The 19,530-nt window shown below is 43.5% G+C and overlaps 1 protein-coding gene across 10 annotated transcripts in view; it reads right to left on the bottom strand.

The window, feature by feature from the left end:
• SPPL3 (signal peptide peptidase like 3) overlaps positions 1-19,530 on the bottom strand; it is a 65,543-nt gene that overhangs the window by 40,131 nt on the left and 5,882 nt on the right. For 2 of the 10 annotated variants that reach the window (XM_077307754.1, XM_077307753.1), the window contains exons 2-4: positions 15,588-15,639; positions 12,019-12,077; positions 10,205-10,749 (exon numbers count right to left, since the gene is read on the bottom strand). Coding sequence is in view for 1 of the 10 variants with exons in the window: in XM_077307744.1 (XP_077163859.1) it covers positions 4,080-4,102 (23 nt within the window). In the remaining 9 variants the exon portion in view is untranslated. Of the gene's footprint in view, positions 1-4,079; positions 4,528-10,204; positions 12,078-15,587; positions 19,508-19,530 lie in introns of those variants that run through there. The other 8 variants (XM_077307747.1, XM_077307745.1, XM_077307752.1 and 5 more) reach the window with 7 other exon arrangements.

The following is a 19,530-nucleotide window of genomic DNA, read 5'->3' on the forward strand; positions in this document are numbered from 1 at the left end:
ATTTAGCATATTTATTTTGACTTCTATTTAGTAAACAAATCCAAAGTTAGTTTTATTCAGCACCAACCCGATACTTGGTCTGAAATATCTGGTTTAAATGTTATATCCAAGCTAAAAGCTTTATGTGGGAATCATTGTTAGAATTGTATTTGTAAAGACAATATAGCCAGGAGGCAGATTGATGAATTGATGAGCAAAAGTAACAGAGCACAAATTTTTAATAACGCATTTAACTATGATTTTATAAACAATGTACCTGTAATAGATGTTTTAAGCTGCCCTGAGCCTGCATGCAGGGAAGAGTGGTATACTAAAACAAGCACACACATAAATAATTCTCTTGCTAATGGAAAGTGCCATCAAGTCACACCTGATTCATCACAACTCCATGGGGTTTTCAAGGCAAGTGGCATTCAGAGGTGGTTTGTCACTGCCTGCCTCTGCGCCATGATCCTGGTATTCCTTGGAGGTCACCTATTAAAAAACTAGCCAGGACCAACCCCACTTAGCTTCCTCTGTCTGACTAGATTGGGCTAGCCTGGGCTATCTTGTTTAAAAAATAAAAAAAAAATCAAGCCAATTAAAATGTTAACACTCTTATTCCAATATATCCAAAAGCCTGAATGAGATGACATAAGTTGCCTATCTATTTCAACAGCATTTCACTCTCTTCCAAGGAGGTCAATGGGGCACCTCAGTAACTCTATGGCAGGGGTGACCGAACTGTGGCTCTCCAGATGTCCATAGACTACAGTTCCCATGAGGCCATGCCAGCATGATCATGGGAATTGTAGTCCATGGAGGTCTGGAGAACCACAGTTTGCCCACCCCTGGTCTATGGCATCATTCAAATTTACTTGTTAGTTCCCTATCAGATTGGCAATTACAGTATACCTTCCATATCATAAGAGGAGGAAATAATTTTTGCTTTGACTACTGAAGTAGTAACTTGATTTTTAAAGCGTACTTATGCTTTAATTCCCCCACGCTGACAAATCAATAAGAAATCCATGCACTATGCAATTCCTGGGAATCATCATCTGAAAAAAAAATATTAATTACAATTTTGAAACTGCCATGCTTCCTTGATGCTGTATTGACAATAATATCCATACACAGTTACTAATCTTATTTAAAATTAAATCTTTAGAAAATTAAAATTTTCCACTGAAAAGGGTAGGGGGAATGAAATGGTAACATTTCTCTTGAAAAACAGAGCTCTGGAAAATTTTCTACCCCACATCTCTGGACACCATTCTTCCAAAAGGTAATAAGGATAACTTCCCTTAAATTAATTCTTCTTGCCACATCATATTCTCCTCCACCCAGCACTGCTGCACAGATATAATACACTGCATATGGAACATGTCAAATTTTCAAAAGCAGTGTTTTTGCCACAGAGATGTGGTCATTAAGTAAAACCTATGGCATCCTAAGACTCAAAACGGTACTTTGCACTGTCACCTGCAGTTCGCCACTCTAACCCAATCAAGGTTTTGCGAAACCTTGGAGTTTCTCAATAGCTCTGGAAGGGTTTCACAAATGGGTGGGAATTAATTCATTTTAAATACATTTTTAAATGTGCTACAGGGGTAGTCAAACTGAGGCTCTCCAGATGTCCATGGACTACAATTCCCATGAGCTCCTGCCAGCAAACGCTCATGGAAATTGTAGTCCATGGACATCTGGAGGGCCGCAGTTTGACTACCCCTGTGCTACACAGTTATCGGGTAATATGACTGTATATGGTCATATCCCCCCCCCCAAAAAAAAACCCATGGCCAATGATGGGACTGGAATGGAGGGGCCCCGTTGGGCATGTCCACAGCTCTGCTTCCCAACCATATTCTGCACCATTGTGCCACTTCTGGGATTACTCGAAGCCTGAAGAATGTTTCAGGGGTTTCTCAATGATAAAAAGGTTGAGAAAGACTGCTCTATAGTAATTGATGTTCTCACATTCTGTCTTTTATTCTATGGAATGCTATACGTGCTAGGATCTCTGCCAGCTTAAATGGCATCTGCATGGGACCTGGAACTGATGACATCCTTTCAAAATCAGAACACACTGGCTAGTCCTGGCCCTTAAAATGCTATTACTGATCACTTTTCTTGGCAAAAACATCCAATCCAAAGAATAAAACATGATTATAGAGTGTGTGTGTGTGTGTGTATAAAGCCATGTTGCCTGTTCAACAAGACTCAGAGGCCCCTGAAATAAGGAACACTGACTGTATTCTTACCATTTTATTTAGGATAAAAAAACATTTAGATTCCAAGGTAGATTTGCAAGACAAAATATAGCAGTCCTGCTAAAGCTAAGCAGATCCAGACTTGGTCTCCACTAGAATTGGAAACCAACTTGGTTATGGCTTATCGTTGGACGGAAATTTAATAAATACTTTCATGGATTGTTGCAAAATTAATGTACCCTATGACCACTCAAAAATACTTTACAAATATAGAGTTATTTATCCAAAAGGACAGAGGTGCATGTGTTTGTATGTACCTATATTGACTGATTCCGGACTGCCTGCTGGGCACTACATGCAAAGCATCATTGAATCTGGCAGAACCCACATCTGAATTAACATGCAATAATTTGTGCTCAATTCTTTCTCATTTTTCTAAACGCATTCCCCATCCCCCTATACACATTTCAGATCCCCGGATGGGATTGGGACCATTTTTCAAAAACATCTGGGTTCTCCTTCTCCAAATATTTTGGTTTCTCATGAGGCACTGGCAGACACCATTGAGAGATGTCTTCAATGGGTGTGTATGTAAAGAGCTAGAGCATCTTGATGCTCACCCTGTCCTCTCACACCACATCTTCATCACAAGTATAATTCTAAGTAGACTTTCCACCTTTTAACCCAGCAAATTATGGACAGCCAAGATATCACAACAATGTGGGAAGACCTGTAGTAACTTGTAAGGGGCCTTAAAGTCCCCATCTTTCTTTAAACTAGAGGTGAAGTAGTCTCATGGGGAGAATTTTTCCATGTCCCTAGAGTTTTTTTCCATCTGGAAAAACAGAATTTTTACATTTCCTGAGCTAATGGCTACACATTTACCAGGCCTATGGTTGAGGCCTAAAACACGAAGGGAGCTGACCCCAAATGCACATCCTCTGGGGCTGGTACGACTTCTCTGCCTCCTCTCTCCTTCCCTGCCACTCAAAGTTAGAATAGGCAATTAAGGATGGAACTATTTTACAATGTTTTTTTTAATTATTGTATATTTCACTTATATATAATTTATTATTATTGTGTGTGTTTTACTATGATGATGTATCCTGCCCTAAGAGAAAAGGCAGGTAACAAATATTAAAAACATTAATAATGACAGCTCCACTGCAAACACCCCTAGGAGACTGAGAGACAGGGAGGGTTCCAAGCCTGTCCAGTGAGTTTCAAGGCTCAGTGTTGTGAATCCTCTTCTCTCCAACCCAAGCCATCAATTCTAACCACTTGCTCCTTCCCTATAGAAAAAAACCTGAAATGTACAACTTGACATCAGAGTAACACGAGAGACGTCACGGAGACAAAAGCGCTACTCAGCTGAAGTAGCAAAATACATCTCAGGAGCTTAGCGTTGGCCCTTTGAGAAAAGACGAACAAGCCTGCTGCGCGGAAAGAAATGCAGCCGACTCTGCAGAAACCAGCAGGTGTAGGCAGCCCTTTCGCAGCTTGGAGAGAGACCTTCCCTCTCCTGCCGATCATGCCGCTGGAGAAGGCCCGGCAGCAGGTCAGGGCAGTTCTCAGGAGTTGGCAACTGGAGTTACCCGTTTTCCTCCAGGTCACCTTGTTGCATCAATAAGAGATCCTTGAGCCGCCGCCAGCGGTAAGCCCCTCGGGTTCGCCCCCTGCCCCACGGGGGCGACCCCCGCTCCGGCCAGGGCGGCCGGCCAGCACCCTCCCGAATCCCGCGGTGGCGTGCTCGCCGGTCAGTTGGCCACGCGTGCCCGCAGCGGCCGAGAACTCCGCCCGAGAGACCGTCCCGACCCCGGCCCCGGCTCCGGCCCATCCCACCCGCCCGCCTGCCTGCGGGAGGCCCACGATGGCCGAGCGGCTCACCAGGAGTAGGTCTGCTCCGCCATGGCGCCGGCGGCAGCCGCTCCCCCTCCGCGGCGTCCTCGTCCCGGGCGTCGATCTCGCTCCCTCGGCTCGGCCGCCTCGTCCGTCGGGGCTCAGCAACGGCCCCGTTGTGGCTCCCGGCCCAACATGGCGGCGGCCGTGAGGAAGGGGGGGATCCCCGCCCGGACGACGAAGGAGAAGGCGGAGGCTCAGCAGTGGCAGCCGCACCGCAGGGCCGCACGCCAGCGCCGGGCGGGCCTCATGACCGAGGGGCAGCGGCGACAGGCTGCAGGGAGAGGAGAGGAGCGGGCAGGCGGGCGGCGAACTCGGAAGCCGAGGCCGCTCGCTCTCCGGCTGGCCCTTCGTGGGATCCCGGGCGGGCGGGCGGGCGGACGGAGGAGGAGGAGGGCGGGGGGAGAGGACGCGCGGAGGCGGGGCCTGCCGCCGAGCGTCTCTCCCCAGCTCGCGCACGCGCAAGCCTGCGGACGCCGCGTCACGTGTCCACAACAGGCTCACGTGCTAGACGCAGCCGCATTGGGCAGCCGTGGGAAGAAAAGGAAGGAGGGAGGGAAAGGAGAGAGGGTTTTGTGCGCGGCTAGTGCCTCTGCCGTTTCGAGGGCCCGCCCGCACGGGCGCTGAAGTTGCGCTGAAGGTGAACGCGAAAATGGAGGCGGCTTCTGCGAGTGGCAGCGCGCCTGCGCCCGGGGTGCGGGGTGGGGGGAGCGCTTTTGCAGGACGTCGCTGTCCGGCTGTGGCTCCCCGTTCGCTTTATGGCCTTTTCTTCCCGCCTTTGTTCTGAGCGGCTGAGGTTTCTCTCTCTCTCTCTTGGAAAGACGCACCTGGAAAGGGAGGGCGTCGCTGATTCATAATCAGAAAAGGGGCCATTTGAGATGAGATGGGCGAATTAGTAGAAGTCTGGTTGGAGGCCTGCGAAAAGGCGCTCTTCCAGACAAGACAAGTAAACCATGGACCAGAAGCCCCCATCAACGGCACCCACAGAAAAACGGAACCACCGTGCAAACAAATTGAATTGTTGATTGTTGGGTACTGATTGCTTAATTACATTGTCCGATACAAGTTCCACTGTTAAATATGTTTATATTTAAATCAAGATGTTTATTATACTGTATATTGCTTTATGAGAGTTACAGTGTAATCCACCAGAGCCTGCCTACATACATGCATGCATACATAAATACATACATACATATATACATACATACATACAGGTAGTCGTGTTGGTCTGAAGTAGCACAATAAAATCAGAGTCCAGTAGCACCTTTAAGACCAACGAAGATTTATTCAAGGCGTGAGCTTTCGAGTGCAAGCACTCTTCCTCAGACTATGATCTCCTTACATGATAGTAATGACATTTGGTCTGATTCCCTGGCCTTGGGATAGATAGTTACCAGCAATTCCCTGGGAGGCATGTTTCACAGTTGTATGGAGACAGATGGAGAAAGCAGCATATGGGGAGGTGAGAGCCTTTGATCACTGATAAAAGGCAGTTTGGTCTCTCCTTGTGTTTTTGTAAAGTACACTGAATTCTAGGGGATTGATTGGCTGTATTTGGTTGTGACATGGTCTACTGATGTAACAAAACTGATTTTTGCTATATATTCCATGTCATGTAAGGAGATCATAGTCTGACAAAGAGTGCTTGCACTCAAAAGCTTACGCCCTGATTAAATCTTTGTTGGTCTTAAAGGTGCTAGTGGACTCTGATTTTATCATGGCTTACGTGCCACTCAACGCTTAACACCCACTCAGGGCGGCAGTCCCACCCCTGAGTGCCTCCTCCTCCAACCAGCTTGCTTCCATCCCCCACCTCTGACCACCCCTTCCTTCCACTTCCCTCTGAGTCTCAGAGGCTGCTGTTTGAGAGCTGCCCCTGCTGGTGAGTTCCCTGCCCCTGCCTCCTCCTCCAGCCTGCAGTCGTTCCATATCCCCAGTCTAGCACAGAGTGTGTGTGTATAAATATATGAAAGAAAGAATATTCCTTTATTCAGTATTGCGGAAACATTACAAACTACATTTATAACTCAGACACTGAAATAAATGTAAATTAAATTAGGGTAACAAATGGGAGCTGCAAAAAATCCTGGGATTGTTGTTTTGTTGTATGTCTTTTACTGTCCTGATTGGTTTTAATGGGGTTTTATTGGGGCTTTCATTGTGGATAATTGTACCCCGCCACGAGCCAGTTTGGGAGTGGCAGGAAATAAATCGAAATAATAAGAACAGCCAAATAAAATTGAAGTAGATAATATATTTAAACTGTTTATTATAAACTTACTTTTTTTTGCAGTAAGGAGAGACTCAGGATCACAACAATTAAAATAAAACCAATATATAATGTGAACATTAAAATAAGAGCTTTGAATCCTAGGTGATAAAAGCAGGTAGATTTTTCTCAGTAGATCATTCCAAGCAGGAGCCCACTGGAAAAAAAAGCCTTTCCTGACAACATCTCTGAGACCAACAGTGCCTCAAGTACCAGACATGGATGCTCGACAGGGATGTTTTCACAGTTTTTTTTGTGTTTTGCCAGCCTGCCATTGGACTGTATAGAACTTTGTAGGTTGAAACCAGCACTTTGAATTGTGTCTAGAAACATCGCTAGAACTCAGTACATTACACTAAGGTCGTTTGCTGGCAGGGGCTCATGGGAATTGTAGTCCATGAACATCTGGAGGACCACAGATTGACTTCCCCTGCCCTAGTGGAATATAGCCACCTTTTCACCTATATGTAGGGAACATGGCAGAAATCTCCCAGCATCCCCTAGTATGCCTGGAAACTGCTGCCAAGTAAGAATCAGAAATTGACACCCCCAGTAGTACAGAAGATACCTTGGTTGATTATGTTAAAAGCCACCCAAAAGTCTAAGAAGTTTAGCAGGATCATAATTCCGGCATTTGTCTCCAAGCACAGGTCATCAGCTGCCAATGATCAAGAGCATGTCAAATTAAGCCAAATTAGTCCAATTAATTTGAGTCAAGGGAAGATTTCTTTCTGAACCAGGAAAATACTTAAGATGGGAGGCTCCTGGAGGAAACTAAGTACCAAAGAAGCACTGTATTGTTCTCATGCTTGTTACTACTGTATTAATAAGTCTGTTGTTTGTCAGCCAATAGTATCCCTAGTGATGATGCCTTACCACACCGTACTTGAAAGTCAAAATTGCTATACAGAAGATAAATTAGGTATTGTTTCCAAACTTTACGATTCATAACTAAAACAAACAATACTGATCCTAGTGCATTACACTTTCTCAGACCCTCATGTAGACTTTCTTTCAGGATCAGTTTGTTCAACCACTGTGTAGGCAGCCAGCAACTAAGAGTATTATTCAGTCCAGATTAAACTAGTCATGGAGAGCCATAAGTCAAAAATAGTTGGAACTGTCAAGGGTAGATATAGCAATAACTTGTCATTGTTTAGCCCATGCCGGGCAGTTCAACTTCAAGCTGGCATTTGGAAAGAGCCCAGTTCTGTGGTCCTATTCTGCAAATATGACCAGCTATATAAACTGCAGCCTTGTGAACTGATTCTCACAGTAGCACATTAATTTTTCAAAGGATTCCAAGCTCAGACCAAGACCTTTGCCATTGCAGGTAGCTGCACCACATTATTTCATTATGCATGCTCCTGAGTTGTGCTCCTGCAAAGAATCCTTGGATATACCCTTCTTGTTTACATTGATGATGATGTCATCCATTCAGTCATGTCCGACCCTCAGTGATTCTATAGGAAAGTTTTCTTGTTTACATTAGCACCTTAAAAATACCACCCAACCACCAAGTCACACTTGGGCCAACTAAGTGTAATTTTGCTAAACAGCATCAACTCAGTCAAAAGGCTGCAGCTTTAGAGAGGTTTATAAGATCTAATATTTAAAGCCTGCAAATGAAAGTGTAAATTGGAGTTCCGCATCTTATTCCACATTCTTCAACCAAAGGGGAAAGGAAGGATTAGATACAGAAGACTAATAAACTGCATACCCCCCTCAAAAAAAAAACAGATAACCTTGTAAGTGCTGAATTTGCTATATTAGAAGATGCTGCTGGCATACAAAATGGATGTACCATTCCTGCAGTCTGTGCATCTCATTATATTATCATCAAAAATATCTTGGGATAAGATTCAGTGTGACTTTGCTGCTTGTAGTATGAGAAGGAACTAGGGTTCCCTAGCACTTTTGTGGAGGCCTCTTTTCATGGTGAGAGCCCCATTCCAGGCCTGGGAGTTTGCATCATCGGATGTGAGCCCTGGGCAGCTTCCAAATTCAACATTTTTCCCTCTCACATGCACACACTAAAAATTAGAGTAACAAGAATTTTAGAGGATCTTTACAAGTCAGATGCCAAATTCTTGCTCCTGCTGCTGCTGCTCCACAGGCACCTGGTAGGTGTTACTCTCTAGTCACCTCCATCTTTGTCTTCACAATCATCAGTATGACGTGATGCCAAGTACTATGCCTTGTTAGGCTGCTTGCATAAAAGTCAGTGAGAAGCAGCAACAATGCCACAGCTGCCTGGCATGCTGCCCTCATTAAGCCTTTGAGCAAGATGGTAACTGCCTTCTCTTCTACCTCTTGATCTGTATTTATCCATGTTGCATGCAAGGCAGGAGTACCTATCACCCCATTCTGGTTGGTTATATCTCTGCTGAGAGCCTTCTTGTTTTCCTGGTTTCCACAAAAACAGATTCTGAGCAGACTGGTGCATCTAAGTCAGTTGGTTTCACGAAAATGTTCCTAATCCTACACAGGGTATCTGTCTACATATGACCACTTCTCATATTCCAAGATTACACATATGGCACTATAGAGGGGGGGGACCCTCAACCCTCCAGTATACTTTGCATAATGGAAATATTTGTCTTCTTGATGGAAACAAAGAGATAAGGGGTTTCTCGTCTTTAATAAAGAATCATAGAGTTGGAAGGGGCCATATAGGCTATCTAGTCCAGACCCCTGCTCAATGCAGGATCAGGCTAAAGCATCCAGGATAAGTACCTGTCCAGCTGCTGGCATACATTGTATCTAAAACTATCACTCAAAAGTGCTAGCTACCTTTGCACCTAAGCCCATATAAAGAATGGTTTCATATTTCAATTTTGTCCCACTAGTGCAATTACATGTAAACAGAATAATTATACCAGAAGGATGTTTTATGCAATAGTGTATTTTATTATTTTTCTTCTTGTTAACAGCAAATGTTATTTTTTAAGAAGAATGGGGTTAAGAAACATCACACCTAAATATTAATATTAATCCATTAGCTATGAGGGAGTTCACTTTCAGGGGAGAACACCAGGTGCTTGAAGGTAACTGTAGGGGAGCACTATTGCTTTTCTTAGAAACATCTGGTTGGCTACTATAGATTACGTAAGGCAGGATGAGATAATAAGTTGGTCAAATCCGTTAGGATATTTATTATGTCATTGGGTTCGTAACCTGTTGAGCCACAAACTCCGGGGTAACTCTTCCACTGACGTATTGATTACATATTTTCACTCCTCTGAAACATTCTTTCACCTTGAAATCTAGTAATTTCGCTTGAGCATTACTGAAAAAGTTCTGGGAACAACAGTTGAAACACTTTCCTTAACTTTAAAAACTGCCTGTGGTCAGCTTGGAATCTTAAAATTGTTAGCTTTTGACTAACTATTAGATTAGCTTGTAATGAACAGCTAGACGGTTTTAAATTATATATTTTGCAGAGAATGGAAATCTGATGTGCTCAGCTTTAACTGCTGGTTAAACCCAGCAGGGCTGTAAACAATTAGGAATTTTTGATTAATTAATCAGTTACATGTAGAAGATTAATCAATTACACTTTAGTATGTAGCACTAAAACCTCAATATAGATAAGCACTCTGAGATGCTGGAGAAAATTTAGATGAATATATAATTTGATAAGCACAATAATTGGTAGAAGAAATGGCAATCTGTCATGTTTTTAATTTAATAATTTTAATTTCCTATGACAGTAACATAGCAAAACAGCATTTCAAAAAGTCATTGCTCCCTTTACTCTCAGCGCTACCAAATAAATGTATGCATTAGCTATACAAAATTAAAACCTTCAGCACTGTTTCTTGATAGTTGGTATAAATACCTGTTTTTGCAGAAGCTGAGATGTGTACAATCTGAACCTTGGATTTCAGGCCAGTTCTCTACTATTTTTTTTCATCGACCCCTTTAGTGTGGAAGAAAAAAATAAATTCATCCCATTCCAAAGAAAACAACTATAGTACATGTGTTTTTTCAACTGGAAAAGTCAATTGAGGAACTGACAAGTCTTTTACAGTCTTTAAAATAGAAAAAGTAATTCCCCTCATTATCGTTATGATAATAATAGTAATTATAGCATTAACCTTATTCACAACTTTCCCTAGAGAGCTGACAAGTTCTATAATGCATACGCATCATAACAATACAGTGGTCACAGGCTGCAATTTTCAAACCACTTACTCTGAAGTAGTCTAATTAAAGTCCCTCAGGCATCGCACAAGGCTAAGAGATTAGAAGGTTTATCTTCTTAATAAATGCAAGCAGCAGAACAGTGTGGCACAGGAGTAATGGTAGATATCCACATCCTAGTCAGAAAGCAAACCTTGAAGTGGGGCAGTTGTCATGGCCCAGTGCTTCTGGCAGGGCCCACTGCTGACAGAAAACAAAAACACCATTCATTTGCTAGCACTTTACCATGCTCCCATCTACATGCACAGGCCAGGGTCACTAGGAAAAAGGCTGCATGCAGTGATAAGCATGAGCACTTGGAGAGCTCACAAAAGGGCAGGAAAAGGACACACAGGTTGCTTAGTGGGGAGATGAGGCTGTGTGGTGACCTAGTGGTAGGTAGAAGAGGGGAGGGAGGCCCTGGGAACACTCTATCCTGCACCCCTCAAACCTGGAATGGGCCCTGTCTGTATCTCCTTCTCTAAGCTTTTGCAAAAGCCTGAAGGGCTTCAGTGGGGAATGCATCATCACCTTATTGGGGTGGTAGGGCAATATTTATTTGTTTGTTTGTTTGTTTATTATATTTATATACCGCCCTCCCCAAGGGCTCAGGGCGGTTTACAGAAAACAGGAAAATGTACAATTAACACATAGTAACAGGTGTCTGCCAGATACCATTTTCCATATGATTGTTTGCTGTATACTAGCCAGAGAACAAACATGGCAACACCAGATCTCTACATAATTGTATGATGTTGTTGTTGGTGGTGGTGGTGTTGGTGTTAGGTGTGAAGTCGTGTCTGACCCATCGCGACCCCATGGACAATGATCCTCCAGGCCTTCCTGTCCGCTACCATTCCCTGGAGTCCATTTAAGTTTGCACCGACTGCTTCAGTGACTCCATCCACCCACCTCATTCTCTGTCGTCCCCTTCTTCTTTTGCCCTCAATCGCTCCCAGCATTAGGCTCTTCTCCAGGTGGCCAAAGTACATAATGATATATCCATGGCCAAATGGAGTCAGCCACATTCGGTGCCAATGCCATTTCTAAGGAAGCCCAATTGCTGACCCTAACCTGGCTCCAAAAATCACTACTCCTTGCGAGCAAGGGATCATCACTGTTGGCCCCAATTATACAAATAAGTTTCCAGACCACTCGTTTTATTAATTCCACCTGTGCTATCTGTTGTGAGCTGTTAATAGTCTAAATCAGAAACAAGGAAACTTTCCTACCAGGTAACCTGGACGGGAATGGTAGAGGACAGGAAGGCCTGGAGGATCATTGTCCATGGGGTCACGATGGGTCGGACATGACTTCGCACCTAACAACAACCAGGTAACCTAAAAGAGATTTTAACTTGCTCCAAAGTTCAAAACAGTTCAAATGCCCAGCTTCCATGGACAACCAGCACACTCAACCACCTTAAGTCCAAATTCATAGCAGTCAGTCAGCAATCTCACCACAACCTACTTTTCTCCCAAAGGTCCAGCTCAGTGTTGGGTCAGATTCAAAAGGACTAACAGCTCCTCCTGGAAAAGAGATTAAATAGACTTGATGAATAACGAAATCAAAAACATGTACAGCTGATTAATTACTTGCTATTTTACCTAATAAAAAGTTTTTCCCCCCATCATCAACAAAGGTTGTAACCCCTTTAGACTAAAACCTATGTCGGCAATTTCTGTTCCAACTATCACCAATCAGCAACGCAAACAGACTATAAACAAAGTTGGAATCCAATGACACATTTAAGACCAACTCATTTCCTCCCCCCCCCCCCCCCAGTTTATTCAGTAAAGCACTTTGGCCAGATAAAATTAGTTAATATATCTGAGGATATGATAAAATACAGACATTTCACTGAAGCCACTGCCTTATCCCTAAATATACAGCCTTAATATACAGCATTACTTATAACACGCCTGTCTGCAAGATGTATGTTTGTGACAAGAGGGGTCTCTGGGCTCTGATTGGTGGAATTTCTTCATTGGCCCCGTGTGAAAGCCTGGTGCAAGAGCTCCATTTTGCAGGTCCTGCAGAATTGCTTTAGGTCTGGGAGGGCACTGATTGGTTCTGGGAGCTCATTCCACCAGGTGGGGGCCAGGACAGAAAAAGGCCTGGCCCTGGTTGAGGCCAAACGAGCCTGTCTGTCGGTGCCTGCAAAGAGTAGTGCTCTTGGGGGGGGGGGCATAGGTGGAGAGGCGGTCCCTCAGATACTCATGGCCCAGGCAGCTATGGCCTTGAGGGTGATTACCAAAACCTTAAGCCTGATTGATATTCAATTAAAACACAGTAATCACTAACCCGTCTAAAATATAGAATCATAGAGTTGGAAGGGGTCATACAGGCCATTTAGTCCAACCGCCTGTTCAACGCAGGATCAGCCCAAAGCATCCTAAAGCATCCAAGAAAAGTGTGTATCCAACCTTTGCTTGAAGACTGCCGGTGAGGGGGAGCTCACCACCTCCTTAGGCAGCCTATTCCGCTGCTGAACTACTCTGACTGTGAACATTTTTTTCCTGATATCTAGCCTATATCGTTGTACTTGAAGTTTAAACCCATTACTGCGTGTCCTTTCCTCTGCAGCCAATGGGAATATCGGTGGGCTTCCCTTGCTCCTAGTTAAAGCATAAAAGGTAAAGATAAAGGTATCCCCTGTGCAGGCACCGGGTCATGTCTGACGCTTGGGGTGACGCCCTCTTGCGTTTTCATGGCAGACTCAATATGGGGTGGTTTGCCAGTGCCTTCCCCAGTCATTATCCTTTACCCCCCAGCAAGCTGGGTACTCGTTTTACCGACCTCGGAAGGATGGAAGGCTGAGTCAACCTTGAGCCGGCTGCTGGGACTGAACTCCCAGCCTCATGGGCAGAGCTTCAGGCTGCATGTCTGCTGCCTTACCACTCTGCGCCACAAGAGGCTCAGTTAAAGCATATAAATCAAATTATAACTGTGTAAAGTACATTAAGACTAGCACTAGTGTGGTTCTTAAAAACACACTGCTGCTTCTGTGCTTGGGACCATCAGTGACATTTCAATCCTGGCTGCAAATAGAATCAGATTCTGCTTTCTTTCTGGCTCGATAAGCAGCCCTGGGGCAAAGCAAAGGCAGCCAGCGTGGGAGAGAACAGGCTGGCTAAGAGCAATCCAATGACACATTGTCTGCACAGAGCTTTCCTCCATCTGCTGGAAATCTTTTCCTCTTTCATCAGGCCAGGCAATGTCACTTGAATCTCACTTCATCCTCGATGGAGGTGAAGCAATAAGCACCGAACTGCATCATCAGGCAAGCTGCCTTTAGGACTCGGGGCAAGAGCACATCAGTGCACCAACATAAGCACCAAGGGTCAATGGGAGCAAGACTTGCAAACATAAGAGGACACTCAAGAGGCCTCTGCCAGCTGACTCACACAAGCAAGCCAAGCCATATGCTTTCCAAAAAGATGTCACACTTTCCATCTATTGATTACATAACTAAAGGGCAGCTGAAGCATTCTCTGTTGTAAAGGATCAGTCACACATGCAGAAAGGTTTTTGTCTTGTAAGTGTCCATCCTTTGTACAAAGGCTTCATTCAGGTTCTTCTGACCTCATCAGTGTGTCATTACCAGCCATCATCAGAGTCCTACGCACTTAGGGTAGCTAGCCTTCAGGTGGGGCCTGGCATTCTCCTGGAATTAAAATTTGACCCCCAGGCTACAGAACGTTTTCCCTAGAAGAAACTGAAGATTCTGGGAGTGGATTCTAGGGCATCACATCCTTGCTGAGCTCCCTCTCCTTCTTTGGAGTCCACGGGGATATGCTTGCTTAGTTTCCCCATTGCTGCTTTAACTGCCAATACAGCATAGCAGCAATGAAGCTTCCATAAGATAGGTTTCTCTGTTCTTTTCCTAATCTCCTGTTTGTTTGTTTTATTGGCAATTGAACATTGTTTTAACTGTCAAGATCTCTGAATTCTCACATTTAATTTTAAAGCATTTTAAGCCCCTTTGGTTGCAGTGATATGCCTTCCCCCTTATATCTCCACAATGAAAGGGTCTAGAGATTTTTTTAAAGTCAAGATGGGAATTCAGAGAAGCTAAATGGTTAGCTTACTATAATAATATTCAGTTGCTGATTGAGAAAACAAGAAGCTCCTCCCAGAAGTGAGGAAATTACAGCCACAAGGGCAATATAAATATGTGCCATATGGGTGGGAGTGGGAAAATCCATAGCTGCCCAGCTATATGGCATCCACCTAGGCCTTGATGTAACCTTTCCCAGCACTTTGGACCAAGGCAGATTTCAGAAAGGCCAGGGAAACATTTTTGTGTGTGTGTGTCCGCATGCATGCGCATGCACTAACACACTACAGTGCTATGCAGAATCGAAATGAGCGAGGGCTGTCAGCTTTGGAAACTTGGGAAATTCCTGGATATTTAAGGGCAGTGCGTGGGGAAGGCAGAGTTTGGGGAGGGGAAGGAATTCAATGGGGATGTGGTGCCATACAGCTCATCCTTCAACATTTCTTAACACTAACAATTTCTTCCAGTGGAAATGATCTAGAGATCAGTTGCAGATTCTGGAGAACTGGAGTTTGGCAGCCCCCAAAAGCCCACTTCACAAGCAATCATCTTGCACCAGGAATTAAGGCAGTTTGAATGCTCCCTGGTGCTCATCCTTGGTTGAAAACTAAGCACTAGACATTGCAAGCTGTTTCTTCTGAAAACTGATTGTATAACCAACTGGAATCTAAATGAGCCAATTCCAGTCAACAGGTGGGAGTGGAAACCTAAGGTGGGGTTAGAGGGAAAACAAGTGGAACCTAAGCTGCCTTTTACAATGGAGTAAGTAATTACTGGCAAACCACCCCGTATTGAGTCTGCCATGAAAACGCTAGAGGGCGTGACCCCAAGGGTCAGACATGACCCGGTGCTTGCACAGGGGATACCTTTACCTTTATTACATGCCCTGTTTAACAAAGAGAAGAGGCAAGGTTGGATCTGGCAGTATTCTTTGGCATTGCATACTTGACGCAACAATCATTCATACATTATTACTCACCTGTTTTAGAGCCTTCTCGTGCAGGTCCCATTAGAACTTCCACATGTTCTTGCTGCAATTCAAATAAAAGTTACCCTGGAGGTGGTTAAAAGAAAGAACAAGAGTGAAGACAGACAAGACATTTCTAGAACAGCAGATTCCTCATGCCAGGTATAAACTTGGCCTCCTTCCAACTATGCCATTTGCATGACAGACTCTGCTCTGATAGGTTGACATAAAATTCCAGCATTCAAATGATCAAACCATATTCCAAAAATACAAAATGATCAAACCATATCCTACCTACTCATATCCAACACTGAAACAAACCTTACATTACTATCTGTAACAGGGATACAGAATATCCATGTGAAATACTAAGCTTGGTTAAAAGTAATGGAACGTCGGCAGGGATGGTACCCAATAATTTTCTGCAGGTAGGGAGTTCAAAAGTTCAAGGCCTTGCTTCTAGCAGAGGTTTTCACACAAGATGTCACACAAAAGCAGTACCACTTACTGATCTTAAATTTTAACAAAATTTAAAACAGAAACAAATTCCGGACATAGACACATGGACAACAGTAATACGGTCTTCACTAGATGTTTCTCATTGCTGCACAGATACTTCAGTTTTCCCATAAACCCCCCAGATAATGATGGAACATCTGAAATTTGGGGCAGTTGAATAATAGGTGGCTAAGGAAATCTGGTACATTGCACCTGTGCAGACAGCTTCTCTCATTTTGAGGGATTTGAAGGAAGCGTCCTCTTGATAGGTTTAAAGGGAAGATGTTTAGGCGCGCAAGGAGAAAGGCCCTTTTAAGGGAATAGTCATCTAACACTTGCAGATATAGGGGAATTGATTTATAAGACCAGGGGATGTCCCAATGACCTGGTGAATAGATCCTGTGGGTTGATGTGCCTATTATCTGAATATCTTGGTCCTAGTCTTTTAGTGATCAGCTTCAGGACTGTGCTCTCATCATAATTAACTAGAGTAGATAGATCTAATCCTAAGCAACAAAGTTTATGAAAAATTACTTCGTTAAAACCCTTTAATAAAATAGGGATCTCCTAAAGTGTTAGAAAGAAGAGATAGTGGAAAAGAATGGAAGTGGATTTTTAACCAGTATTTGAATGTACAAAGCCAGGCTCTGGTTTCTAGGGTCTGTTGACCAAGCTCGGCTAAGAGTGTATGGTTTGTGACACAATTTGGTACATCCAACAATTGCCTAAAAAAGGTAGATTGACATTTTTCAACTTTGTTGCTGAATGCACCGATCCAAAGCGGGCTTCCAAAAAGCAGTTGGGGGATTATTTTAGCTGCATAGATTTTAATTGCGGCTGAGAAATTCCTATTACCCTTCTGATGGAAAAATTTTGCCAGTAAAGCCAGTTGCCCCTTAGAGGATTTGACAAACTTCTCTATATGGTAGGTCCACTTATTGTTATAGCTGAAATTCATACCAAGATATTTGAAGTGATATACTTGCTCAATTCGATTGCTTCTCACCTTCCACTGGCATTTATGTCTAGCTTTGGCCAAGACTAAGATCTTAGTTTTCTCATAATTAATCGTGAGATGGTTTTCGGTACAGTAATCTATAAAAGTTCTAAGATATCTTGTTAGGCCTATTCGGGTTCTTGAAAGGATTATTGTATCATCTGCATACAGTAACAGAGGTGTAGATCTATTACCTACCAAGGGAGGGGGTGACCATTGGTTCTCCCAAAAAGAGCAGGGAGATCGCTAAAAGAAAGATTAAATAAATGAGGAGCAAGAACGTATCCCTGCTTCACTCCCATATTAATGGGTATTTTATCAGTTAGATTCCCCTCTTTTGAGTACTTTACTTGACAGAAATTATTACAATGTAGTTGTTTTAATAAAAGTAATAGGTGGTCCTCGATGTTTAAATCCGCCAATTTCTGCCACAGTTTTTCTCTCGGGATCAAATCAAAGGCTGACTTAAGGTCAATAAATGCTGTAAACAATTTCCCTCTCTTGGGACTTAAGTATTTCTCAATTAGATTATATAGGGGGAGCTGAAACCTCAGCCATAGAGGTGCAGGCATTTGGTTTATATGGTCTGAGAGGTCTATATGGTCTGAGACTGTTCTAGATAGAAGCAGATGCTTTGAAAATGCTGGTAATTTTTATAGGAACAACATTACCATTGGGAGACCATATGCAGAGACATCTGACTGATACAGCTACAGCAAAGACAGATGTCTCCTAGGGGGGGAAAGGACAAGACAAACAAAGACATATGTACAGACACATGACTATTTCAAGGGTGCCTAACCTAACCCTGTTCTGCAGCTCCATCTTCCCCCTGCTCATCTCTTAATTCCTCACTTTTCTTTTTGGTTCTCATCTTCCCTCTTTCCTATTCTTCATCCACATTCTGCCTGCATGTTGTCCCTTCCCTGTGGAAATGACTTTGTATGCTCTTCTTGATTCTTGTCAATAGGAAAAACATACTAGTTAAGAAATATGGCTGAAAAAAAATGCTCTGTCTCCCGATTGTTTTGCAACTTGCAAGTTTGTTCGGCATGTACATGAATATACATTCTCAAAAAGACATCAATTTTATTCCTTCTCCAATGTTTCCAGCTTGCTATCTACCTTTTAAAATCATTTTAAATATGCCTTTAATACTACATGCTTCATTTTATTTAAGAAAATGTAAAAATCTTCAGAATTGCTCTTGGAACAGGTGTATTGTGTGCTGCTAATATTGAGCCAGTACTGTGTAGTGATTAGAGAGAGGCTAGGATCTGGGAGACCCTTGTTCGAATCCCCATTGCCATGTAATCATAGAAGGGACTTGGAAGGGTCATTGAGTTGGAAGGGACATCATCGGTCATCTAGTCCAACCGCCTGCCCATGCAGGACACTCACAACCCTATCGCTCATCCACTGTAACCTGCCACCCCCTTAAGCCTTCACAGAATCAGCCTCTCTATCAGATGGCTATCCAGGCTCTGTTTAAAAAATTTCAAAGATGGGGAACCCACCACCACCTGAGGAAGCCTTTTCCACTGAGAAACTGCTCTGTCAGGAACATCTTTCGGACGTTGAGACGGAATTTCTTTTGAATTAATTTAATCCCATTGGTTCTGGTCTGTCCCTCTGTGGCAAGAGAGAACAACTCTGCTCCGTCCTCTATATGGCAGCTTTTTAAATACTTGAAGAAGTTAGCTAGGTGACCTTGGACCAGTCATGCTCTCAGACTAACCCACTTTACAGGGTTGTTGTGAGGACAAAACAAATAATATAAGCTTCTCTGGGTCTGTGTTGGGCAGAAAGATGGGGTACAATTGAAGTAAATAAATCAATAGATATTGGAGGTGCTAGCTAATGACATCCTCTGTAGTCAACTACGTTCAGTCTAATAACTGTCTACTACTCAAATGTGAAGCTGCTCTGTAGGATCTTAGGCAGAAGTCTTCAATTTTGCCTACTAACTGGTACTTTTAGCCTGAGATGCCAGGGATTGAATCTGGGACTTTTGGCATGCCAAGCTGATGCTTTACCTCTGAGCTACATCCCCTGCCCAACTAGTGGGGAAAGGAGGATGACATCCGAATGTCCCATCTTGAGAGATTTTGGATCAGCCCTGTCTATTTCATCAACCCACATTCCTAAAGGAAATATGACTCATGTTTCTTGGAGAGGCCATTAAGCTTCTCACCAAACCACAAGCACCTTTGGGCATCTTAAAGTCACCTTCAATGCATGCAAGATGACCAGTGCTACTTTGGCACTTGCTAGTCTCCTCTAGCTGTCTTTTCTCTATTCCTTTCTCATCTTTTACCTAATCCTTCCTCCCCCTGCTTTTCTCCCTCCCTCTCTCTCTGCGTACTTTGTGAACTGCTGCTGCAGTGCCGAAGTCCAAAGTTCAGTAACTTGCCTAAGCACACAGATAAATATGAACCTTGGAGAATTTGCATTGCTCCA

Source organism: Paroedura picta, chromosome 13 (genome assembly GCF_049243985.1).
Source record: "Paroedura picta isolate Pp20150507F chromosome 13, Ppicta_v3.0, whole genome shotgun sequence".
NCBI classification, from domain to species: Eukaryota; Metazoa; Chordata; class Lepidosauria; order Squamata; family Gekkonidae; genus Paroedura; species Paroedura picta.